This window comes from Lynx rufus, unplaced genomic scaffold, assembly GCF_022079265.1.
Source record: "Lynx rufus isolate CCGP_SWC_20201006 ecotype Redwood Valley unplaced genomic scaffold, mLynRuf1.p SCAF_6, whole genome shotgun sequence".
NCBI classification, from domain to species: domain Eukaryota; kingdom Metazoa; phylum Chordata; class Mammalia; order Carnivora; family Felidae; genus Lynx; species Lynx rufus.
The window spans coordinates 45,860,547-45,888,447 of NW_025814878.1; the positions used below are offsets into that span (position 1 = coordinate 45,860,547).

The window sequence follows — 27,901 nt, forward strand, 5'->3', positions numbered from 1 at the left end:
TATTAACTCCATATCAGCAATCTGATTATAGTGCAAGCAAGACTGACAGGGAAACTCTTCAGATTATACAATTCCATCATAAATCAGTTTTAAAATGTTTCCAAAGCACAGCAACCGTCACCCACATGGCTGTAATGAGCCCCAAGGCTTTTCTCCTGTCAGAACCTTACCGTGATCAGTGATCAATGCAGCAGGAGAGATCAGCTCAGCAGCCCAGTCCTGGCCCAAAGCACAATAACCTTTGGTTTATAAGGATCCTACTGTGAAGTCTGCATTCTCTACACTCTCTGGGCTCAACAACCTCGACCCTGAGCTCCAAATAGATCAGCAAAAGAAAAAATAAAACAAAACCAGGATAACTGCCATTGGCAACTTTGAAGAACTGAAATGTGTCAAAATGGCAAAGGAACCCTAGACTAGGAAATGAATCCTATGAGTTGACTAGGGTTACATTTCGTGAGAAAACTACGTCATTCCTCTAAAAATTCTGTTTCTGGGGCGCCTGGGTGGCTCAGTCGGTTAAGCATCCGACTTCGGCTCAGGTCATGATCTCACGGTCCGTGAGTTCGAGCCCCGCGTCGGGCTCTGTGCTGACAGCTCAGAGCCTGGAGCCTGCTTCAGATTCTGTGTCTCCCTCTCTCTCTCTCCCGCCGCTTACACTCTGTCTCCCTCTCTCAAAAATAAATAAACATTAAAAAAAAAAAAACTAAAAAAATTTTTTAATAAATAAAAATAAATAAATAAAAATTCTATTTCTACTATATACACATTTATATTTTAGGCTATAATAGGCATCCACTTATTTTCTATGGATACTCCTGGATGTTATTACAGTGGTTCTGCAGCTTTATAACAATGTGACTTTTGGCAAGCAACTTAACCTTTCTGTGCTTTAGTTCCTTTTCCTTTTAGTTTCCTTTTTTACTCATTAAAAAAGTGCAACTAAATCACCCATACGATGCCATTCAACTCGTAAATGACTGTTATATCTTTGCAGGTACATAAATATCTTATTTAAAAGTCACACTCTTCAGAGGAGCCAGGCTCAAGTCCTGGCCATACCAGCTACCAGCCTTGCATGATTGCCTATCTCACAGTGTGGCCCTGAGACTCCAGTGAAAGATAATGTTTGTGGGAACTTCTTGTACGTCAAACGTCAATAAAAAGGTGGGAAATCAGTAAATGTTGCATTTGTTTAAGAAACTGGTGGTTTTAAGCAAATCCTTCCATGGCTGTGAGGACTGGACACGCTGAATCCTAAACCACATGCTCCGGAGCTCTGGACGCGGCAGCTGTTCCTGCCGTGTTACTCCAAGAATGAATCCGTTCAACTAGACATGGGTGCAGACGCAGCTGGCCTGCGGACCTGCACACCAGCTGTCCATGTTTGCAGTTCTGCCTCCACATGGCAGGCACTGCCTACCAGTAAATGGGCTTTTCTCCAGTTTGTTACAAAGGAATATAAACTTCCTGATTATGAGTGAGCTGTAAAAAACTAGATACAGATAACGGGGACAGAAAGCAGGAAAAGCAAAGGGGAAATGGACAGTGGCATGGGCAGTCTGGGGGCTAATACATAAGGGATGTGCATCCCTCAAACTTGCTTTGGGCACTAAAGACTCTTCCCTTCAGGACAAATATATAACTAAGGCCTATTCTGCTCTGTAATCCTGGAGTTAGTGTCTACAATGGTTTCTCCAAAAGAGATGCTCCAGAATTTGGAGATAAGGATAAATTAGCAGAAATGTACTCTCAATGGATCAGACAACTCTGTCCACCTGCCAGAATCACCCAGTAAATACGGGGTAAAGCCAATGTCCAAGTATAGCCTCACAAAGGGAAGATTCTTCAAATAAGATTTTTATTTCTATTCATCTTCTAATTGATATAAAAACCACAATAGGACCCTCACCAGCTAATTTAGGTCCTTCAAACTTCAACAAACTTTAATTTGATACTAATCCAAGCAATTGAGGGATAAGCAAATATCCACATAATGGTTAAATTTTGAAATTATTCAAAAGTATATTTTAACAAATAAAACCTGAGATACTTAAAAACAAAACAAAAACCCTGGTGACACTAGACATTAACAAGAGAGAGGGAACAGCTTTCCAACACCAGGACTCTTTAGGGCCTTCTCAGGACACTAATGATCAGTGATGGATGGATACTTTATAAGTCTAAAATATAAGCAATTTACTTTTTTTCCATTTTCCTGTAATAGTACTTATGTTAACCAAAAGAGGCCGGATCTTGTAAATTTTTACATTTGTCCATTTTTTTCTTCTGCTATGCTTAATGTTTATTGTAGAACTCAAAACCTAATGCAAAACTGTGTATATTCCCTATTCTGCTTGTCACAGGTTGTGAAAAGCGATTCAGTTTTCTCATATTGACAATGTAGTAGAGATGAGAAGAGTTGACGTACGGCTGGAAATACGGTTACATGACACCCTCTCCTTTACATCACATCAGAACAGAAGCCTATTTCCTCCACAGTCCTGTCCATGGCTGCACAGCAGGCTCTGAGAGCTGCACTGGCCCAGCAACGCCTCTGTTCTTAGTTCTGAGAATGGAAGGGAAACTTCCAAGGCAAAGGAAACTTGGCCTGATAACAGGCAGCACTCCATCTGTGGGGTGACTTGATGAAGGGACAGCAGACTCTTTCATAAAAAGAACATGAGACTTAGACTCCAACACTTGTGTTCAAATCCCAGCTCTGAGCATAACTCAGTGAGTGACGTTGAACTCAGCACAGTCATTTCCTTAGCCCTAACTTTGATACACTTGATACACTCATCCTTGTGATGGTTATGTGAGATTTTGTGAAAATGCCTGATACATTATGGATTCTCCCTGAATCTCCCTCTGAGGAAGCCTCAAACTGATGAAAGCATGTATGCTGTTCTTGTTTGCATGGCTCAGCACCCTGAGGTCTGGTTTACAGAATTCCTGCTTTCACAATATGAAGAGAAGGGCCCTGGCCAGTGAGGTCTAACAGTGACATTTCTGTATTGGCCCATGAGAACATCTGGCATTAATCAAAGCTATAAAATGTCTCTTGAGGTACTATATGCCCTGTTTATTGGCATATTGGTCTTAAAATTTCACTCCTAGTTTAAAAGTATAAATTGTTTGTCCCCAATTACCACTGGACTTGGTGTCCACTTAACTGTCCTGTCAGCATGCAAATGACCGTGTCTTTGATCACAGTATCAGATACACGGGTCTTTCTACAGATCAAAGTTTCTTTTGAGAACAATTACTGCCTGACACAAAACTGACACATTCCTATCTTATCATGAAGTTTTGAAAACAGGCTAATCAACACATATATTGCAGATTACGACACGAGTCAGTCATCTTCTCCCTGATAGAGAACTATGTGGGTCGAAAGCTTAAACACTAAAACTCAACCCCACTACCATGTTCTAGAGTCAAAGAACACAGGTACTAAATAGCTGCTTTTCAAGATGAGTAGTGGTGGAGAGATGTGAAAGTAATTAAAACTAAATCATGATCCTCGTATTGAGGATGGAGCACTTCATGTTACCTAGAAAAGTTACATTATCATTGTCATTCTTAGGCATTTATCAGTCATCTGACTGACGTGGCCCTGTGTCTTGCCAAAGCTACGTAGACCTGTGGTCAGACTATGGCTCCTGCATCCAACCCTGTTCCAACATGCACCACCCAAGGCTCTTTAAGATTTTCGGTCGCTACACAGTAGGGCAGACACCAACTGTCTAGCTTTCCTAGTTAATGGGGATGGCTACCAAGCGTTCCTATTCTCTCCTTCCACATACTTACAGTAGTGACAAAGACACAGAAATTTCTCCTATTTATCAAGTTATAATTTCAACATAATGCATATAAAGATGTGGGTCAGGGCAAAACACATAAATTACTTTCTCCATTAAAATATGGCACTTGGAGTGGTGCCTGGGTGGCTCAGTTGGTTGGGCGTCCAATTTCGGCTCAGGTCATGATCTCGCGGTTCGTGAGTTCGAGCCCCGTGTCGGGCCCTGTGTTGACAGCTCAGAGCCTGGAGCCTGCCTCCGATTCTGGGTCTCCTTCCCTCTCTCTCTGCTCCTCCCCCTCTAGCATTCTGTCTCTCTCTCAAAAATAAATAAAAAACATTACAAAAAAAAATTTTTTTAACCAAATAAAAGATGGCACTGGGGTACCTGAGTGGCTCAGTCAGTTGAGCGTCCAAATCTTGATTTTGGCTCAGGTCATGATCTCATGGTTTGTAAGTTCAAGCCCCGCTTTCGGCTCTGCGCTGACAGTGCGGAGCCTCCTTGGGATTCTGTCTCTCCCCTTCTCTCTGCCCCTCCCCCCACTTGTTTTCTCTCTCTTTTTCTTTCTCAAATAAATAAACTTTAAAAAAAGATGGCATGAGTGTTAATTATTCTGAAGTTTGCTGAGTTTGAGTTATTAACTGTTTAATGAATATGAATACTATCATGTCCTATAAAATGAGAAAAATATATAAACGTATGTGGAAAATCATTATGGCATCAAATAGGGAATTTTAAAGATCAAAACGGTGAGAAAATGAATTGCCTATATAATGTCGCTTTAGACTTATATATTCAGTCACTGGACAAATACTTAAGCACCCAATGTGCTTTGTGCTAGGTGTCTAGGATCTATTGCTGAACGAAACAAAAAAAGACCCTTGGCTTCATGAGGTTTATATTCTAGCAGATACATATATACAGATAGCCAAAAATAATCATAATAATTAAATTATGTAATATGTTAGAAGGTATTGGGTGCTATGAAAAAAGGAAAAGCAGTGTGAGCGTGTTTGGAAATGCTGTGGAGGGAAGAAGGAAGGAGGGAGTTGTAACCAGGTGGTCAGGGTATATCTCATTAAAAGGTGAAGAGTGGGACGCTGGCTGGCTCAGTTGGAGGAACGTGCGGCTCTTGATCTCAGGGTTGTGGGTTCAAGCCCCATGATGGGTATAGAAATTATTTAAAAATAAAATCTTAAAAAAAAAAGGGTAAATAACGAAAAGGACAGTGTGGCAGGAGCAGAGTGAGCAAGCGGGGCAAAGATACAAGATGAGATCAGAGAGGCAGGAGGGGCCAGATCATGGAGTACCTTGTAGGCCACTATAAGGACATTAGTTTTCACTCTCAAAGAAATGGAGAGCCATTGAAGGATTTTGAGCAGAGTGAATTATGTATTGAAGGAACCCTGGTGGCTTCTGTGTAGAGAACAGACTACAACAGGCAGGGAAGGTAGCAGGGAAACCAGTTGTGAGGCAACCGCAGTGATCCAGGCTGGGGATGATGGCCTGGTCTAAGGTGTAGTAGTGAGAATAATGAAAGGTGGCCAGATCCTGGATATATTTTGAAAGGAGAACCACCAGCATTTCCAGACCGGATCAGGAGTGTAATAGGAAAGAAAGAAGAGCCAAGGATGACTCCAAGGTTTGGGGCCCAATCACTTAGAAAGATGAAATTGCCATCTCCTGAGATGGAGACCGCTGGGGGGCAGAGAAGTTTTGTGAGGGGGTAAGATCAGGACTTTAGGGTTGGACATATTAAATCTCAAACAGGTAGCAGTCATTCAGGTGGAGATACTAAGTAGGCAGTTGGTTCTCAAAGCCTGGCAGAGTATTCAGGAAAGAGGTCTGGGTGAGAAATACAAATTTAGAGTCCCCGGCATAGATAAGATGTTTGAACTCTGGAGACTGGAAGAAACCACCAATGGAATGAGTAGATAAAAAGATCAGGGACAGGCCCTGGAACACACTGATATGAAGAGTCAGGGTGGAAAAGGAACCAGCAAAGAAACTAAAGAGTGATGGAGAAGTAGGACGAAAACTAAGAGTGTTATACTTTTGGAAGCTAACGAAGAACTGGATAAGGAGAAACCATAAATATGTAGCCCAGAAAATAACCTAAAACAACTCTCAGGCAAAAGGGGCAAATAATAAAAACTGAAGCAGCTGCCAATAGGAATGTTTATTTAGAAAGTTAGGCCTCACTTAAACTGATCTAGAAGATTTGTACCCTCACAGTGGAGACTGTAAGTGGGTAGGCCTAAAAGAGACATCATTTGACAGCTTTCAGGAAACAATAGGATTCTTCATCTTTAAAAGTCAACTACTGGGGCACCTGGGTGGCTCAGTCGGTTGGGCGTCTGACTTCAGCTCAGGTCATGATCTCGCTGTCTGTGAGTTCAAGCCCTGCATCGGGCTCTGTGCTGACAGCTGGGAGCCTGGAGCCTGTTTCAGATTCTGTGTCTCCCTCTCTCTCTGCCCCTCCCCCGCTTGTGCTCTGTCTCTGTCAAAAATAAACATTAAAAAAATAAAGAAATAAAAGTCAACTACTAAAAGAGAAAACCTCCAACCCTGCTTCAAGAGCAAGACTGACACAGAGCATGCATATTTTCTCTCAAGTCTCATGTACAGCCTAGCAGGTAAAAATCTTAGAGTTTTTAACCTAACCACTTCATTGTACTTCTGGGTCTTCAAAGAAGACCTAGATAAATTAATTCCCTGCTTGATTAGGGATCTGAATTTAACACCAACCTCAAGCTCAAGGCCCAACTCCAATCCTGGGAAGCTTTTACTAAGCCCTTTTCCAAATGGGTATCATCTCTCTCCTTTGACTCTTCTATAGCCCTCACTTAAAGCCACTCAATCAGCAATCGCATTGTCTTTAAATTAATTCTCATTTTTATACCAGGACTGGATAGATGCTTTACATACATTTTTTTCTAATCCTTACAACTCTACACAATTGGGTTTATCCCTATTTTATAGATGAAGAAACTGATGCTCACAGGAATTCCTCAAGGTCATGCAACTAGTTAGGGACAAAACCCAGATCTGTCTTACTGCAGAGCCCTTACCTTGACCCAATACACACTACTGCCTCTGGAATAGAAATGCCACACCAGTAATTACCAGTAACTATTTCTGTGACCCTAGACAAGTTTTTAAATCTCTTGGTGCCTCAGTCTTTTTATCAGTGAAATGAAGATGTTGCATCACAAGTACTCCCTGTTGTGAAGATGAAATAAGATAATGTATGTAAAAGTTGTGAACTATATAACAGCTCTTATTATTATATTTACTAGATTTTATCCTCCTTCGACAGGTTCTTATACCTCCTGTGTATTCCCTTCAATACACAACAAAGGGTTTAATGTGAATTGAATATCATCTACTTGTATTTGGAAAGATGTAAGACACCTTTTCCTCCTCTAAGGGGAAGGCTGGATCCATGAAGCCTGGATTAAGCAAGTGTCCACAATCCAAACCTTAATTTACAACACGAGCAAGCAACTTGGTGCACCCATTAAACGCGAGACTTCAACAGCCTGCATGGCAACAGCCCGCAACTGTCTGGTGTTTCCTCTCCAACATAGCTTTTAGTGTTATAACTGTTCGACAATGCGAAAAATCACAAATGAAAAATATCAATACATTTTCTAAGAAAACATGCCTGGAAGGAAGGAGAGCAGAAAAAAGACCTGGTTTGTTATTGGAGTTAACAGAGACCCTATTGTTTTGTGTACTATCTAATTTACAGCCTCCTGATGACAATAATATCTAGAATACCATCTAACTCATCACTCACTATGAAATTTGATTTACTTTAAGGTTAGAGAGGGAGGGAGCTAAAACATAAGAGACTCTTAAAAACTGAGAACAAACTGAGGGTTGATGGGGGGGTGGGAGGGCAAGGAGGGTAGGTGATGGGTTCTGAGGAGGGCACCTGTTGGGATGAGCACTGGGTGTTGTATGGAAACCAATTTGACAATAAATTTCATATAAAAAAAAGAGAAAAAGACCAATAATATATTTATTAAATTTCCTTAGGCATACTCACTTCACTTAACATCTTTGAATATGAAGAAGAAGTCACTTAACATCTTTGCTAATGATGGATCTGTTTTCCAACCTACACAGTAAGGACTAATATTATTTTGCCTATGTCACAGGTTTTTTGTAAAGGTCAGATGAAATAACATATGTAAAATTAATTTACAAATTATAAATGTTACAAGAATAACTAGACAGTCACCCACCACTTGTCCTTTGGTAAATGTCTGGTATTAACAAAACAGGGCCGCCTGGGTGGCTCAGTTGGTTAAACATCTGACTTCAGCTCAGGTCATGATCTCACAGCTCATGGGTTGGAGCCCTGCATCAGGCTCTGTGCTGACAGCTCAGAGCCTGGAACCTGCTTCAGATTCTGTGTCTCCCTCTTTCTCTGCCCCTTGCCTGCCCACGCTCTGCCTCTCTCTCTCAAAAATAAACATTAAAAAAAAAAATCAGTCATAAGTTGCAGAAAACCTTTATTTAAAAAAAAAACTGAGATAGTGATTTCTCTGTGTGCGCTCACTTTGTAGTACCTAAGAAAATTTTTAAGTTTTTTTAATGTTTATTTATTTGAGAGAGAGAGAAAGAGCGTGAGCAGGGGAGAGGCAGAGAGAGAAGGAGCCACAGAATCCAAAGCAGGCTCCAGGCTCTGAGAAGTCAGCACAGAGCCCGACACAGGGCTCGAACTCATGAACCATGAGGTCATGACCTGAGCTGAAGTCGGATGCTTAACTGACTGAGCCACCCAGGCACCCCCCTAAGAGAATTTCTTTAAAAAAATCTATTCATCTTTGAAAAGGACACCACAAATGTTTTAACTCTAGAAGCTATAGAAGAGATAGTTGGTAAAGTAGATCCTCTCACAACAGATGTATATTCCAACAACAACAAAAAAGCTTCAGATGGTTCAGATATGCCTTCCTAAAAGGGTAAAAATGGACTGTGAAGTCAGAATGTAGCCACATACTAAAAAAAAAAAAAAAAAAGTAGTCACACACTACATATGTGACAGGTGTCACATATGAGGTCATTTTATCTACTACCTCAGTTTCTGCAAAATGCAGAGTGACTCAGAGTACTAAAAACCAGTCCTTTTCCCTGCCTCCCATTGGTTACCCCAGTGCTTCTTCAACACCTCTGGCAAAACAGGAATTAGGAGAATAGAGAAATCAAAATTAGTTCTAGATCCAGGACTGCTTACCATTTCTCTTCCTGTTTCCTTGACTTAATTCTTTTCTGGACTAAGCATAGGAACCCACAAAGGACTGACGTCATAGTTTACAAGCTGACCGCTTGAGCCCAAAAATCCTTGAACTGTGTTACCAACTTCCGCCGAAACTTTAATGAAAAGTTACACAAATATCCAAAAGAAGACTAAGAGCTAGAAAAGATCCAAGTTCTTACACAGTATGCATACCACAGAAGAATGTACCTTTGCATCATTTTGCTTGTCACTTATCAACTATGTTGAACTATAAATATATTTTTAGCCACAATAGCAAGAAAAAAGGAAGGGACGTAATAAGCACTTTAGAGCAAATTTTGCCAGGGGCAGATACTTTAGACACTGCCTATTCTTGTTTCAGTATAAAGAGGCTTAAATTTGCCTTTGTGATAGAAATAAACAAAATAAATTGCTTGAGTACTTGAATTCTAAATCTCCTGTGAAATCCTTGCTCTCCCCTCATTTGAAATTGCTAACTAACATTTCTCAAGTAATCCTCTGAATAAAATCCCCACTTTCCCAGAAGTATCCCACAAGTAGGTGTAATGCTTCTTCGTGTCAAGACCATTTGGCTTTTACAGCCTACCTAATTTCTGTACCATTCTGTCAAAAAATAATTTATTGATGTGGGCAAAATCATTGCCCCATCTTTGTCCCTGATTATGATTTGCAAGCTACTTAAAGAAAAAGTGACCAACTAAGTTTTTTGTATTGATGACATTTGTTCCTGTATTTTAGCCTTCCTTTTTTTTTTTTTAAAGTCTTTTTTTCCATTTTTTACGGTTTGGCAATTTTTTAAATTCCAAAAGCACACCACGAAACCTATCCTCTATTTAATGATCTGATGGATGTGTTGACCTTGTCTTAAGGGACCTTGAATTTCAAGAGTCCCTGAATACAACCAGGATAATGTTTAAGACCAACCTCCACGTGATCTATCTTGCTCTTCTAAGAAATTTTCCTGTATGAAATAACAATACCCGTTACCAGCAAAGCCGGAGAAGCATACTCACCAAGTGAACATAAGGCACAAAGTATCCGAAAAGTGCAAGCGGTATTCCAACTGCCCAAACCGCATAAGCTGTCACCTTGAAGAGGGCAAAATTGAAAAATTTTTTTGGAGGACTAAACTTCCTCCTGGAAAAGAGGGAGAATCTGTTGTTGCCTCCTTTGGTTCCACCCTCTTTATCTTTGGCACTTGGAGCAAGAGGTCGGTACGTAAAGCTAGCCAGAAAGAGAACAAACATGAAGATGCAGAGGACCCTCAGTGTGTGAAAGAGGCCCACGGTGTCGGTCAGAACCCTTAAAAGGAAAGGCAGCAAAATTGTGAAGATGCTGCTGCCCGCGGTGACAATGCCATTCACCAGTCCAAGGCGCTTCTTGAAATAGTGTCCCAAAATGACCAGCGAAGGCTGGTATGCAAAGGAGCAGCCACAAGCAAATATGATTCCATAGGTAAGGTACAGAGGCTCGATGGAGCTGTGGGGAGATGAAACAGAGAGAAAGCAGCTTTCATTATTTTTATCAAGTGCTTGGTAGAATAAAACCTTCAACCGATTTTACACAAATAAATTTTTTTTTATTTTTATTTTTTTTAACGTTTATTAATTTTTGAGACAGAGAGAGACAGAGCATGAACGGGGGAGGATCAGAGAGAGGGAGACACAGAATCTGAAACAGGCTCCAGTCTCTGAGCTGTAAGCACAGAGTCCGATGCGAGGCTCGAACTCACAGACTGCGAGATCACGACCTGAGCCGAAGTTGGACGCTTAACCGACTGAGCCACCCAGGCGCCCCACACAAATAAAAATTTAACAGAAAGAGGTGAAAACCCAATAAGCTAAGAATATGACACTAAAAATATTTTCACGTCATCTCAATGGATAATAAAATGCCTCAACTATGTGAAAATGACCATTAAGGCCATCAGTGATTTTGTTCCTCTTCCTCTTTTCATGGATTTCAGGTGAACCGTGCAGCACTCAGTCAGAACTGTTGTGCTCTCCACAACTCAGAAAGGACAGTGCCAGGAAGGGCTTCAGTAAAAATGACAGTGATTAAACTAACGAACAAAAAAACCTAGTCTCAATAAAAGCTTTTGAAAATTTGGGGCGCCTGGGTGGAGCAGTCGGTTAAGCGTCCGACTTCAGCCAGGTCACGATCTCGCGGTCCGTGAGTTCGAGCCCCGCGTCAGGCTCTGGGCTGATGGCTCGGAGCCTGGAGCCTGTTTCCGATTCTGTGTCTCCCTCTCTCTCTGCCCCTCCCCCGTTCATGCTCTGTCTCTCTCTGTCCCAAAAATAAATAAACGTTGAAAAAAAAAATTTAAAAGCTTTTGAAAATTATAATTTTAGTACAAAAACTCATTATTTTATTGAGACTTCCCAGACACTTACTAAGCAATCTATTCAAGGGAAAAGCTGCATTTGATATTTTCTCCCCAAGGTTATTTCAGAAACATTTGCACAGAGAAGCAGTTGTGTCTCATTTCTGCTGGCCTAACGGCTGTGGACCAACCTTCGCCCCTATACTGCACGGCTCTCAGCATTGTGCAAGACAGCAAAAGACCATGTTCTGACTGCCGGAAGACAAAGGGAAGTGTGTTATTAGTGATCCCACCTTGTAAGTTTGAAGGCCATGTATGCCTCAAAACAATAATAAAGGATTAAGAATTGTATAGTTTAACCAAATAACTTAATTACATATCTCTCAGGAACATCAAGGATATTATTACATTCTTTGAAACAATTAAGGTAAGGAGTAAAAGAATACTAATTTTTTTTCTTTTTGAAAAGCCCAATTCAAAAGGCTGTATCTCAGTAGCAAAGGCAAATTATTTATTAGAAACTAAGACAGATAAAGTTGGTTAATAATTAAAATTTGAACAATAACACTAGTCTAGCAATATGCTAAGGTAATCATAAGGAACTCTAGAATCTGATAAAATCAAGGCATGTTGGCAATCTTCTCTGAGATGCCCTTCCCCCATTATTAGTCCACAGCGAGCACAATCTCCAAATGAGGCTCAAGAGTCACTCCTAGGTTTTCCCAGGTTAATTTTACTTCACTCTGATCACCCTCTACTCAATCTCCACTCTATTCCATAAACATATATTCAGCAGCCATAGGTTCCAGGTACTTGACGAAAAAAATATTAAACATGTAAAAAGCACCCTACTCATAATCTTTGTGAAACAAGACATCTACCCAAACAATATAGAACAAAATACTTCATTCATTCTGCCTCAGTGCCTCAGTTTTTCCACATAAGTAGTTTTCAAGATAACTGCAACTTACTACTTAAGGTGCTATTTTTATTTAACAATTTTAAAGGAAAAATCTAAATCCACTGTACATTTCTCTGCCTTTTTCAAAGCATATATTAAAAACAGTATTGACGGGGCGCCTGGGTGGCGCAGTCGGTTAAGCGTCCGACTTCAGCCAGGTCACGATCTCGCGGTCCGTGAGTTCGAGCCCCGCGTCAGGCTCTGGGCTGATGGCTCGGAGCCTGGAGCCTGTTTCCGATTCTGTGTCTCCCTCTCTCTCTGCCCCTCCACCGTTCATGCTCTGTCTCTCTCTGTCCCAACAATAAATAAAAAAACGTTGAAAAAAAAAATTAAAAAAAAAAAAAAACAGTATTGACAACACGGTACAATCATGGACACCTGTATCTATACAATATGTCACAGTACTGTAAATCTGTCAGTTGGAAAACCTGAGAGCCATGGATATAAACTGGAAACATTCTCTTGGGCACTATTTTAAATACTAAGTGCTGCGTGATATTAAGCTTTGTATGTCTCCTACAGAGTAAAGCACATAAGCACAAATGATGGCATTTTCAATGCTGCTCAGCATCTTTCACTTCTCAATTTTCACCTCAGTAACAGCTGGTTCAAATCGTTGAAGTTTGACAACTGGAAAAGTGCAGTGTACATCAGTAAATATCAACCATGTGTGTAAAGAGGATCCCGAGAAGGGATGTGATGTGACCTGGAGTTGTTAGAGAAGGCTTTCCTAAGAAAGCTGAACTTGAACTATAGGAAAGTGAGTCCACTGTTCGACACCTGGAATTTATACCACGTGACCCCTTGCTCCCCTTAAAGCTTGATAGCTTTTGATCAGTGGGTTAAAAAAATGCAACTGAATAAAAAATATGAGAGAGATGCAAACAAAAGCACTCAAATTATGAAGCTCTGACTTGCTGCCATGGATAACACTGTGTAAGTCATAGTGCTTAAAGCTTACACAATGAAAAGAGGATTTTTTCCTTGTAAACAGCAAAGTTTCTGAAAGCACAACTTTATGGTATCTAACAGTTCTTGAAAAGCAGCATGAAGAACCAAGTCCTTACCTTACAAAAGAACTGGACAGGAGTCCAATGAATCCAACAGCAGCACCCACGACAGCTGTCTTCTGACAACCAAACATGTCTGTGAAGACGCTGGCTATTGGGCAGCAAAAGAAAATCATCCCCATGGACAGAGAACTTACCCACGCTGTAAAAGAGGGACAAAAGGGACATTATGTTATGGCAAACTGCATCTGCAGTTATCCCATAGGATATAATACATATTTAGAATAACATTAGTGCAAAAAAGCTACTACTTTTTTGGAATGGGAAGAAATTGGAATAAATTAGAAACAGATCTGAATCACAGCCCAAAGGACTGGCCAATACTAATTATAACTAGCACAGCAATTATTTGTGTTTAACTGAATTCTTAGTTTGTTTCCGTAATCAAAGCAAACACTCTTCTATGACCCAAACTCTATTAATCTCTAACCTGGTATCTATGGTTTTAAGCAACTTCTAGTCTATGGAAAGAAAGTCATTAAAAAAATTTTAGATACATTTACTAAATGCATGCTTAGGTGGTCAAACTGCGAAGAAATGATGACCACTGGAAGTCAGGATAGTGGTTAACGCTTAGGGGGAGGAAACAGAATTATAATCATTTGGAACCAATAGTTAAGAACTGAACATCTGCCTGGAGTCTGGGCTTAGTTCTTGTGCTAAGACAATCAAGTCATACACAAGTAGACTATCTGTTGACCTGGATAATAGTTACTGGGTAACCCTTTATTGATGAAACCACACACACATTTTATCTTCTTTTCCGAAAGTATGTTATCTTTCACAATTAAAAATAAAAACAAAACTTAAGAATCAGAAGTCATGGGGCACCTGAATGGCTCGGTCAGTTAGGCGTCTGACTTTTGATTTTGGCTCAGGTCGTGATCTCGCGGTTTGTGGGTTTGAGCCCTGCATAGGGCTCTGCATTGATGGTGTGCAACCTGCTTGTGATTCTCTCTCCCTCTGTCCTTCTCCCACTTGCATGTGCACACTCTCTCAAAATAAATAAACATAAAACATTTTGAATCAAAAGTCATAATTTCCTGTTCTGATTCTGTAAAAGCCAAAACAAAAGGGAACCAATAACAGAGAAATACTGAATATAAATTATAATTTTGTGCCAAAGAAACAAGTGATCTCACAAGATACTAAGTCTATAAATTCTAATTAAAAAGTATAATAAACTAATGGGACCTAAGTGCATGGGCTAAAAAACAGACAGATTTGGGTCCAAATCCCTTGGCCCTATAACTACAATACATCCTTAGGCAAGTCACTTCTGCTTAGTCTGTTTTCTTATCTCGAAAGGGGATCTAACACATACCTTTCCAGAATTATTAAGAATTAGGGAAAATGTATCTAAACCTCAATATCTAGCACAGAAGACCTTAATGATTTAGAGTTTTAACAACAAACTGTCTGTCTTATACATTGGAACAGATGATCTGTAAAGCTCCCTCCTCTAAACTGAAAGCTTACTAGTTAGTATATTTCCTCAGCAAAGGAAGTAAGTCCAGACCCTATGCAAATGATCACTTCTTAATAATGGAGTACAAAAAGAAGACTTTATCAGGCTAACAATTTAATGCTTTGCCTTCTTACATTTTAAATTATGCATATTTTAATCAGCCATATTTTGATCTTCCTAACCTTACCAGAAAGGAGACTATGTTCTTAAAACACAATGAAGAGACTGTACAAACAAAGCAATATTTTTTTTAATTTAAGAATAATTAACATACAGTGTTCTATTAATTTCAGGTGCACAACATAATGATTCAATAATTTTATACATTACTCAGGATTCATCATGATAAGTGTATTCTTTTTTTTTGATAAGTGTATTCTTTTTTTTTTAATATGAAATTTATTGTCAAATTGGTTTCCATACAACACCCAGTGCTCATCCCAAAAGGTGCCCTCCTCAATACCTATCACCCACCCCCCCCTTGCTCCCACCCCCCATCAACCCTCAGTTTGTTCTCAGATTTTAAGAGTCTCTTATGCTTTGGCTCTCTCCCTCTCTAACCTCTTTTTTTTTTTTTAATTCCCCTCCCCCATAGACTTCTGTTAAGTTTCTCAGGATCCAGGGGCGCCTGGGTGGCGCAGTCGGTTAAGCATCCGACTTCAGCCAGGTCACGATCTCGCGGTCCGTGAGTTCGAGCCCCGCGTCGGGCTCTGGGCTGATGGCTCGGAGCCTGGAGCCTGTTTCCGATTCTGTGTCTCCCTCTCTCTCTCTGCCCCTCCCTCATTCATGCTCTGTCTCTCTCTGTCCCAAAAATAAATAAACGTTGAAAAAAAAAAAAAGTTTCTCAGGATCCACATAAGAGTGAAAACGTATGGTATCTGCCTTTTTCTGCCTGAATTATTTCACTTAACACTCTCCAGTTCCATCCACATTGCTACAAAGGGCCATATTTCATTCTTTCTCATTGCCACGTAGTATTCCATGTGTATATAAACCACAATTTCTTTATCCATTTGTCAGTTGATGGACATTTAGGCTCTTTCCATAATTTGGCTATTGTTGAGAGTGCTGCTATAAACATTGGGGTACAAGTGCCCCTATGCATCAGTACTCCTGTATCCCTTGGGTAAATTCCTAGCAGTGCTATTGCTGGGTCATAGGGTAGATCTATTTTTAATTTTTTGAGGAACCTCCACACTGTTTTCCAGAGCGGCTGCACCAGTTTGCATTCCCACCAACAGTGCAAGAGGGTTCCCGTTTCTCCACATCCTCTCCAGCATCTATAGTCTCCTGAATTGTTCATTTTAGCCACTCTGACTGTCATGAGGTCATATCTGAGTGTGGTTTTGATTTGTATTTCCCTGATGAGGAGCAACATTGAGCATCTTTTCATGTGCCTGTTGGCCATCTGGATGTCTTCTTTAGAGAAGTGTCTATTCATGTTTTCTGCCCATTTCTTCACTGGATTATTTGTTTTTTGGGTGTGGAGTTTGGTGAGTTCTTTATAGATTTTGGATACTAGCCCTTTGTCTGATATGTCATTTGCAAATATCTTTTCCCATTCCATTGGTTGCCTTTTAGTTTTGCTGATTGTTTCCTTTGCTTTGCAGAAGCTTTTTATCTTCATGAGGTCCCAATAGTTCATTTTTGCTTTTAATTCCCTTGCCCTTGGGGATGTGTCAAGTAAGAAACTGCTGCTACTGAGGTCAGAGAGGTTTTTTCCTGCTTTCTCCTCTAGGGTTTTGATGGTTTCCTGTCTCACATTAAGGTCCTTCACCCATTTTGAGTTTGTTTTTGTGAATGGTATAACCAAGTGGTCTACTTTCATTCTTCTGCATGTTGCTGTCCAGTTCTCCCAACACCATTTGTTAAAGAGACTGTCTTTTTTCCACTGGATATTCTTTCCTGTTTTGTCAAAGATTAGTTGGCCATACTTTTGTGGGTCTAGTTCTGGGGTTTCTATTCTATTCCATTAGTCTATGTGTCTGTTTTTGTGCCAATACCATGCTGTCTTGATGATTACAGCTTTGTAGTAGAGGCTAAAGTCTGGGATTGTGATGCCTCCTGCTTTGGTCTTCTTCAAAATTACTTTGGCTATTCCATATGAATTTTAGGATTCCATATGAATTTTAGGATTCATATGAATTTTGGATTCCATATGAATTTTAGGATTGTTTGTTCTAGCTTCGAGAAGAATGCTGGTGCAATTTTGATTGGGATTGCATTGAATGTGCAGATAGCTTTGGGTAGTATTGACATTTTTACAACATTTATTCTTCCAATCCATGAGCACGGAATGTTTTTCCATTTCTTTATATCTTCTTCAATTTCCTTCATAAGATTTCTATAGTTTTCAGCATACAGATATTTTACATCTTTGGTTAGGTTTATTCCTAGGTATTTTATGCTTCTTGGTGCAATTGTGAATGGGATCAGTTTCTTTATTTGTCTTTCTGTTGCTTCATTATTAGTGTATAAGAATGCAACTGATTTCTGTAGCCTGCAACTTTGCTGAATTCATCTATCAGTCCTAGCAGACTTTTGGTGGAGTCTATCAGATTTTCCATGTATAATATCATGTCATCTGCAAAAAGTGAAAGCTTGACTTCATCTTTGCCAATTTTGATGCCTTTGATTTCCTTTTGTTGTCTGATTGCTGACGCTAGAACTTCCAACACTATGTTAAACAACAGCGGTGAGAGTGGACATCCCTGTTGTGTTCCTGATCTCAGGGAGAAAGCTCTCAGTTTTTCCCCATTGAGGATGATATTAGCTGTGGGCTTTTCATAAATGGCTTTTATGATGTTAAGTATGTTCCTTCTATCCCGACTTTCTCGAGGGTTTTTATTAAGAAAGGATGCTGACTTAACAGGAACCCATGGGGGAGGGGAAGGAAAAAAAAAAAAAAAGGACGTTAGAGTGGGAGAGAGCCAAAGCATAAGAGACTGTTAAAAACTGAGAACAAACTGAGGGTTGATGGGGGGTGGGAGGGAGGGGCGGGTGGGTGATGGGTATTGAGGAGGGCACCTTTTGGGATGAGCACTGGGTGTTGTATGGAAACCAATTTGGCAATAAACTTCAAAAAAAAAAAAAAAAAAAAAAAAAAAAAGAATTATACTGAAAAAAAAAAAAAAACTGAGAACAAACTGAGGGTTGATGGGGGGTGGGAGGGAGGGGCGGGTGGGTGATGGGTATTGAGGAGGGCACCTTTTGGGATGAGCACTGGGTGTTGTACGGAAACCAATTTGTCAATAAACTTCATAAAAAAAAAAAAAAAAAGAAAGGATGCTGAATTTTGTCAAATGCTTTTTCTGCATCGATTGACAGGATCATGTGGCTCTTTTATTTTATTTTATTAATGTGATGTATCACATTGATTTGCGAATGTTGAACCAGCCCTGCAGCCCAGGAATGAATCCCACTTGATCATGGTGAATAATTCTTTTTATATGCTGTTGAATTTGATTAGCTAGTATCTTATTGAGAATTTTTGCATCCATATTCATCAGGGATATTGGCCTGTAGTTCTCTTTTTTTACTGGGTCTCTGTCTGGTTTAGGAATCAAAGTAATGCTGACTTCATAGAATGAGTCTGGAGGTTTTCCTTCCCTTTCTAATTTTTGGAATAGCTTGAGAAGGATAGGGATTATTTCTTCTTTAAATGTCTGGTAGAATTCTCCTGGGAAGCCATCTGGTCCTGGACTCTTATTTGTTGGGAGATTTTTGATAACTGATTCAATTTCTTAGCTGGTTATGGGTCTGTTCAAGCTTTCTATTTCTTCCTGTTTGAGTTTTGGGAGTGTGTGGGTGTTTAGGAATTTGTCCATTTCTTCCAGGTTGTCCAATTTGTTGGCATATAATTTTTCATAGTATTCCCTGATAATTGCTTGTATTTCTGAAGGATTCATTGTAATAATTCCATTTTCATTCATGATTTTATCTATTTGGGTCATCTCCCTTTTCTTATTGAGAAGCCTGAGGTTTATCAATTTTGTTTAATTTTTCAAAAAACCAACTCTTGGTTTCATTGATCTGCTCTACAGTTTTTTTTAGATTCTATATTGTTTATTTCTGCTCTGATCTTTATTATTTCTCTTCTGCTGGGCTTGGGGTGTCTTTGCTGTTCTGCTTCTATTTCCTTTAGGTGTGCTGTTAGATTTTGTATTTGGGATTTTTCTTGTTTCTTGAGATAGGCCTGGATTGCAATGTATTTTCCTCTCAGGACTGCCTTCGCTGCATCCCAAAGTGTTTGGATTGTTGTATTTTCATTTTCGTTTGTTTCCATATATTTCTTAATTTCTTCTCTAATTGCCTGGTTGACCCATTCATTCTTTAGTGGGGTGTTCTTTAACCTCCATGCTTTTGGAGGTTTTCCAGACTTTTTCCTGTGGTTGATTTCAAGCTTCATAGCATTGTGGTCTGAAAGTATGCATGGTATGATCTCAATTCTTATATACTTATGAAGGGCTGTTTTGTGACCCAGTATGTGACCTATCTTGGAGAATGTTCCATGTGCACTGGAGAAGAAAGTATATTCTGTTGCTTTGGTATGCAGAGTTCTAAATATATCTGTCAAGTCCATCTGATCCAGTGTATCATTCAGGGCCCTTGTTTCTTTATTGATCTGTGTCTAGATGATCTATCCATTGTTGTAAGTGGAGTATTAAACTCCCCTGCAATTACCACATTCTTATCAATAAGGTTGCTTATGTTTGTAATTGTTTTATATATTTGGGGGCTCCCGTATTTGGCACATAGACATTTATAATTGTTAGCTCTTCCTGATGGATAGACCCTGTAATTATTATATAATGTCCTTCTTCATCTCGTTACAGATTTTAATTTTAAGTCTAGTTTGTCTGATCTAAGTATGGCTACTCCAGCTTTCTTTTGACTTCTAGCAGCATGATGGATAGTTCTCCATCCCCTCACTTTCAATCTGAAGGTGTCCTCAGGTCTAAAATGAGTCTCTTGTAGACAGCAAATAGATGGGTCCTGTTTTTTTATCCATTCTGATACCCTATGTCTTTTGGTTGGAGCATTTAGTCCATTTATGTTCAGTGTTATTATAGAAAGATATGGGTTTAGAGTCATTGTGATGTTTGTAGGTTTCACGCTTGTAGTGATGTCTCTGGTACCTTGTCTCACAGGATCTCTTGTAGGGCTGGTTTAGTGGTGATGAATTCCTTCAGTTTTTGTTTGTTTGGGAAGACCTTTATCTCTTCTTCTATTCTAAATGACAGACTTGCTAGATAAAGGATTCTCAGCTGCATATTTTTTCTGTTTACCACATTGACAATATCCTGCCATTCCTTTCTAGCCTGCCAAGTCTCAGTAGATCCGTCACTAGTCTTATCAGTCTCCCTTTATATGTTAGAGTGTGTTCATCCCTAGCTGCTTCCAGAATTTTCTCTTTATCCTTGTATTTTGCCAGTTTAACTATGGCATGTCGTCCAGAAGATCGATTCAAGTAACATCTGAAGGCAATGCCTTTTTCCTTCCCCAGATCAGGGAAGTTCTCAGCTATGATTTCTTCAAGTACACCTTCAGCACCTTTCCCTCTCTCTTCCTCCTCTGGATCCCAATTATGCATATGTTATTACGTTTAATTGTGTCACTTAGTTCTCTAATTCTCCCCTCATACTCCTGGATTTTTTTTATCTTTTTCTCAGCTTCCTCTTTTTCCATAATTTTATCTCCTAATTCACCTATTTTCTCCTCTGCCTCTTCAATCCGAGCTGTGGTCACCTCCATTTTATTTTGCAGCTCATTTATAGCATTTTTTAGCTCCTCCTGACTGTTTCTTAGTCCCTTGATCTCTGTAGTAATAGATTCTCTGCTGTCCTCTATACTTTTTTCAAGCCCAATGATTAATTTTATGACTATTATTTTAAATTCATTTTCTGGGGGCGCCTGGGTGGCGCAGTCGGTTAAGCGTCCGACTTCAGCCAGGTCACGATCTTGCGGTCCGTGAGTTCGAGCCCCGCGTCAGGCTCTGGGCTGATGGCTCAGAGCCTGGAGCCTGTTTCCGATTCTGTGTCTCCCTCTCTCTCTGCCCCTCCCCCGTTCATGCTCTGTCTCTCTCTGTCCCAAAAATAAATAAATGTTAAAAAAAAAAAAATTTTAAATTCATTTTCTGTTACATTGCTTAAATCGTTTTTGATCAGTTCGTTAGCTGTCGCTACTTCCTGGAGTTTCTTTTGAGGAGAATTCTTCCATTTCATCATTTTGGATAGTCCCTGAAGTGGCGCGGAACTGCAGGGCACTTCCCCTGTGCTGTCTGGAGTAACTTGCATTGGTGGGCGGGGCGCAGTCAGACCTGATGTCTACCCCCAGCCCACCTCTGGGGCTACAGTCAGACTGGTGTGTACCTTATCGTCCCCTCTCCCAGGGACAGGACTCACTGTGGAGTGGTGTGGGCCCTGTCTGGGCTACTTGCACACTGCCAGGCTTGCGGTGCTACTTCGATGGGGTCTGGTGTGTTAGCCGGGGTGGATCTGCAAGGTGGACAGGGGCGGGAGGGGCAGACTCAGCTCGCTTTGTCTTTGGTGGTCCACTTCGGGAGGGGCCCTGTGGCACTGGGAGGGAGGCAGACCCATCGGAGGGATGGATACACAGAAGCATAGCATTGGGTGTTTGTGCAGTGCAAGCAAGTTCTCTGATGGGAACTGGTTCCCTTTGGGATTTGGGCTGGGGATGGGCGAGGGAGATGGGCGAGGGAGATGGCGCTGGCGAGCGCCTTTGTTCCCCACCAAGCTGAACTCTGTCCTCCAGGGCTCAACAATTCTCCCTCCCGTTGTCCTCTAGCCCTCCCGCTCTCAGAGCAGAGCTGTTGACTTCTAACATTCCAGATGTTAAGTCCCGCTGACTGTCAGAACACACTCCGTCTGGCCCCTCTACTTTTGCAAGCCAGACTTGGGGGCTCTGCCTTGATGGGCAGGCTGCCCCTCCACCACCCTAGCTCCCTCCCGCCAATCCGTGTAGCACGCACCACCTCTCTGCCTTTCCTACCCTCTTCCATGGGTCCCTCATCTATGCTTGGCTCCGGAGTGTCCATTCTGCTAGTCTTCTGGTGGTTTTCTGGGTTATTTAGGCAGATGTGGGTGGAATCTAAGTGGTCAGCAGGACACGGTGAGCCCAGCATCCTCCTACGCTGCCATCTTCCTCCAGAAAGATGATAAGTGTATTCTTAATGCCCTTTATTTCACCTATCCCTCCACCCACCTCCTTTCTGGCAACTACCATTCTGTTTTCTGTATTAAGAGTCTGGGTTTTCGTCTATCTGTTCATTTGTTGTTGTTTTTTTTTTCTTAAATTCCACACATTAGTAAAATCATATGGTATTTGTCTTTCTCTATCAGACTTATTTCACTTAGCATAATACCCTCTAGTTCCATTTGTGTTGTTGCAAATGGCAAGATCTTATTCTTTTTTAGGGCTAATATTCCATTGTGTGTGTATACATGTTGTATATGTATGTATACATGTATGTGTATATATGTTTACACATATAACCTACATCTTCTCTATCCATTCATCTATGGATGGACACTGGGGTTGCTTCCATCTCAAATAATGCAATCTTGACTTAGATGTTGGTAGTGGGGGATTCAGAAGTGGAGAGTACAAGGAAGAGACTGGCCAGGTTAGGTCTCTAGGTGGATTAGAAGATAATAGGTGAATTAGAAGATAAAATTATGGAAAAAGAGTTAGTGCAACCCCAGCCCAGGTGGGCAGAGCTGTTCAGTATGGGTCTACTTCAGGAGAACTAAGAATTTTTTAATCTACTATCTTATATAAAAATGTCACTGATAGGGGCGCCTGGGTGGCGCAGTCGGTAAAAGCGTCCGACTTCAGCCAGGTCACGATCTCGCGGTCCGTGAGTTCGAGCCCCGTGTCAGGCTCTGGGCTGATGGCTCGGAGCCTGGAGCCTGTTTCCAATTCTGTGTCTCCCTCTCTCTCTGCCCCTCCCCCGTTCATGCTCTGTCTCTCTCTGTCCCAAAAATAAATAAAAAACGTTGAAAAAAAAAATTAAAAAAAAATGTCACTGATTAATAATAATTCAATCTAACTTAAAAAGTTCAGTCATCTATCGTGTTTTTTTCATGAAATAATCTAAACAATCTAGGCAAAATAGAAGAATAACATCCTGACATTTATTTTTGGATAAAGGCACTTTTACCACAAAGTAAAATGTCAACACTAAATAGGATCCCACATTAAGAAATCAACACTAAATAGGATCCCACATTAAAAAATCCAAAAGCATACACTTACATTGTGTGTAATGTTCATATAAATCAAAGTGTTTTTAAGAATAAAAACAAGTCTTAGAGCACCTGGGTAGCTCAGTCAGTTAAGTGTCTTGATTTCGGCTTAGGTCATGATCTCATAGTTCATGAGATTGAGCTCCACTGTGGCTCCACACCAACAGCATGGATCCTGCTTGAGATTCTCTCTCCCCCTCTCTCTGCCCCTCCCCTGCTCATACTCTCTCATTTAAAATAAATAAATAAACTTAAAAAAAATACAAGTCTTTACTCATTTAAAAAAAATGCATCATTGTTTAGATTTGGATGCTATACCAAACATGAAAAATTTTACAGATTTTGATGTCCGTTGAACAAGCACTAACTGCAGGATATAATCAAATACAACTTTATTTTTGTCCCAACTATCCTCTTAAAACTTATGTGGGGGAAAAATGTTACCTTGCAACTGGATGACCACTTCAGCAGGTCCATATAATTCTTCTAGCCAATGTTAAATAACAGAAAGGCCTAAGTTCGCTTTTGGTAACAAACCAATCTTCACTTGGTTACCAAATCTTTTTCTCCAGCTCCAGCTTTGTCTCTTTTCCATGACCTCTTCTCCACTTCCCTAGCTGCCATATTCTCTAAAGTAGGCATGGGAAAGAGGGAAGCTGGGACAAGGAAGGTAAGGAGATTTTTCTCCCTTCCGCTTAAAAGTGCCTATATGTTCTAGGCACTATCCTAGGCTACTGAGAATACAAAAACAACTAAGAGATTTCTCTACCTTTCAATAATTTTCAGTCTAGTAACATATATGCAAATAGAGGTCCAACAAGACCACCACATAGAAGGTGATAAATGCCTTAAGAGATATAGATGTCAAAAAATGCATAATAGGGACGCCTTGGTGGCTCAGTTGGTTGAGCATCCAACTTCGGCTCAGGTCATGATCTCGCGGTCTGTGAGTTCGAGCCCCACATCAGGCTCTGTGCTGACAGCTCAGAGCCTGGAGCCTGTTTCTGATTCTGTGTCTCCCTCTCTCTGCTCCTCCCCCGCTCATGCTCTGTCTCTGTCTCTGTCTCTCTCTCTCTCTGTCAAAAATAAGCATTTTTTTTAAATGTATAATAAAGAAACTCTTTAAAATGTGTTTGTATACTCTTATTTGAATATATGTATGTGTATGTGATATTATAGAAGGAAACATCCAAGAAAGGCCATGCTGGGGAATCTTTGTCAAAAAATACTAACTAGCTTTCCAATTTCCCCATCCAGATCCTTTGTTTCCTCCTCCATATGGAGAACAAATCCTCAGCTTTCAGTATATGGCCAAAGGAGAATGCAAATCACTGAAAGGAAGTGTTTAGGTTTAATATATAAGATTTTCCTGCATATTAAATATAATAAAGGTGTTATAATAATGCAGACATAAATGATTGCAAGGGCAAAGTGTTTACAAATGAAAATACTCAAAGAGAGAACTACTGTGGTTAGTTTAAGGTTGATATTCTTTTACCCTTTTTTGGTAGTTCCAACCCTCATTTTCACTTGATCTTGGCCTCTTTTCAAGACATCTTTGCTTTCTAGTATCTCAACATTGTTTTAATAGCTTCAAATAAAATGAAATAATACAAAACTGAGATTAGAATGCAAAATATCATTCAACAAAGTTCCCATGACTCTTGGGGCATAGAGCTATCTGGCAACTACACAAAAATTCAAGAATGAGTAGACTGTACTTGACCATTTCCTTGCCACCCGAAATGTTATTTGGGAGTTATACTTCCACTAACGAGGGTTTTTTTTTTTTTAATTACTTGCTATCAACTTCTGTTAATAGCATCAGAGTGAAATGGTCAAGCAAACCCTCCTGCAGAGAACAATTATGGCATGTGTGCACTGGAAAAAAAAAAGTATTTAAAAACACTGGAAAATGTCTAAAGCAGATAGAAGGTGGAGGAGAGTTTACCCTTGAAAAGCTGAAACTGAAACTAAAAACTGTAAGTCTCTGGGCTTTTTTGAGGATCAAGACACAATACAAGTGCTGGATAGACTAGTTAGGGGCCAGACTAAAGACAAGTAACAGCTAGAGAAAAAAGAAAAGCAGCAGCTGAAGGCTGTAAGAACTGAGCAGAGATTATCAGCTGCTGCACATCACAGAGTGACAGTTTGCAGGAGTCCAGGCAAGCTAACTGCCTACTAGGAACAAAAACTCAATAACCTTGGAAGAATACAATAGAATCAGAGTTACTTCAAAATAGTATCTATAATATCCATGTTTCAACCTAAGATTATCAGACATTCAAAGAAATAATAATATTAATGGACTCTGAATGTGCTCAGATATTGCATTTAGCAAAGATTTCAAAAACCTGTTATAAATGTAAGAAGTATTAGAGGATACCATTTGAAATAATTAAATGTAAATATAATCTTATTCAGTGTGCAGATAGGGAATCTCAACAGTGAAATGCAAACTACAAAAAAATGGAAACTCTATAGTGATGAAAAGTACAATAACTGAAGAATGCATTCATAGGCTCACTAGACTGATAACAAAAGATAAAAAAGTATATGGAAATTTGAAGACAGGAAATACCCAACCTCAAGAACAGAGAGAAAAATATTTTTTAAAAAGGTACAAAGTGTTAAAGGTCTGTGAGACAAAAATCCAAAGGACCAACATGTGTATGACTAAAGTCCTAGAAAGGAAAAACAGGGGCAGAAAATATATATGAAGAAATAATGAAACACCAAAGTCACATATTATGTGAAAAACTAACTTACAGATCTAAGAAGCTCAAAGAACCTCCCTAAGCAAACCACTCCTAAACACACCATAAACTTCAGAATGTCAAAGATAAAGAGAAAAATTTGAAAGTAAAGAAAAAGAGAACCTATTACATACAAGGAAAACAATGATATCATTATCAGTTGGCTGCTCATAAGAAATAATGAAGGATAGAAAACACTGGACCAGTGTTATTTAATGGGCTGAAAGAGGAAAAAACTGTCTACCGTGGATTCTATATCCAGCTAAACTACCCTTCAAAAAATGAAGGCAAAATAAAAACATTTTTAGATAATAAAAACAGAGAATTTGTCACTGGGAGATTTCCACTACAAGAAATATTAAAGAAAGTGTTTCAGGCTAAAGGGAAATGATACCAGCTGGCAACATGGGTGCAAAGGAAGGACTGAAATACACATACACATGCTTTTTCTTTATAATTTCTTTACAAGAACTTATATGACCATTTAAAGCAAATTATAACAGTTAGTATATAATAACAAAAAAACTAAAAATGGAGATAGATGTTACATACTATTGCAAGTTTCCTATATTTCACCTGCAGCAATCCTATATTAATTTAAGATGCATTTGGACAACTTAAAGATGCATATTATAAACCCTAGAGAAAGCATTAAAAAATAATGCAAAGAGATATAGATTAAAAGTCAACAGAGAAACTAGAATTGATTACTAAAATTCTTTGACTAGTGCAAAGGAAGGCAGAAGAGAGGAACAGAAGAACAAAAAATGGATGAGACAAATAGAAAACAAATAGCAAAATGTCAGACCTGAATATGACCATATCAGTAATTACATTAAATAAAAGTAGACTAAAGACTCTAATCAAATGAGAAAGATTTTCTGACTAGATTAAAAAAATCAAGAACCAATTATATCCTGTTTAAAAAGATGCACTTTAAATACAAATACACAAGTTGAAAATAAAAAGATGGAAAAAGATATGCCACATAAATAACCCTAAGAAGAATGGAGTGGCTCTACTCAGTTTAGACAAAACAGGCTGAAGACAAAAAGTATTACTAGAAACACAGAGGGATATTTTATAATGATAAAAGTATCAATGGCATCAGGAAGATATAACAATGATAACTTTATACACATTTCATAACAGAGGTTCACAGATACAGGAAACATTAAAATTTGATCCCTACTTACACCATCTTTAAAAATTACCTCAAAAAGGATCCTAAAACTTAAATGTGAAACTGAAAACTTTTAAAACTTCTGGAAGAGAACACTGGAGAAATCTTTGCAACCTTAAATTAGGCAAAGATTTCTCAAATACAATACTAAAAGCAATCTATAAAGTAAACCTCACAAAACTAAGAATTTCTCCTTGAAAGACACTGTTAAGGGGCACCTGGGTGTCTCAGGGAGTTAAGCATCCAAGTTTTTTGTTTTTTGTTTTTTTTTTTACACATTTAGTTTTATTGTAACAAAGCAACTTGTACACTTTTAACATTTGAAACTAAGCATCATCTTTCCTTTCTAGTGAAACAAAAGGAAAATTTTAAAATAAACAGGAACAAAATTACAAGAGAATGTCCATTCTAAATAAGAACCTACAGATTCTGCTGATTGTCCCATAGAGTGGCAGGGAAGTAGTCATCATTAGGAGGGAATTTCATTTTAAAAGTGTCATCTTCAAGAATGTCCATTAAACATCACAATTAAACACGCCAAAGGAGAAGCCATGTTGTTAAAATGCCCACTTAACCCACCCAAACATTTCAAATCCACCCATAAGCATCCGACTCTTGATCTCAGCTCAGGTCTTGTTCTCAGGGGGATGAGTTCAAGTCCAGTATGGAGCCCACTTAAAAAGCAACAACAACAACAAAAAATAAAAGACACTGTTAAGAGGATAAAAAGAAAGTCACACACTAGGCAGAAAGATTTGCAAATGATGTATCTAATAAAAAACCTGTACCCAGATTATA

General features: G+C 39.5%; 1 protein-coding gene across 1 annotated transcript in view; it reads right to left on the reverse strand.

The window, feature by feature from the left end:
* Positions 1-27,901, reverse strand: part of SLC16A10 (solute carrier family 16 member 10) — a 116,618-nt gene that overhangs the window by 28,273 nt on the left and 60,444 nt on the right. The window contains exons 2-3 of the mRNA XM_047101268.1: positions 13,427-13,571; positions 10,089-10,554 (exon numbers count right to left, since the gene is read on the reverse strand). Coding sequence (XP_046957224.1) covers positions 10,089-10,554; positions 13,427-13,571 — 611 coding nt within the window. The remainder of the gene's footprint in view (positions 1-10,088; positions 10,555-13,426; positions 13,572-27,901) is intronic.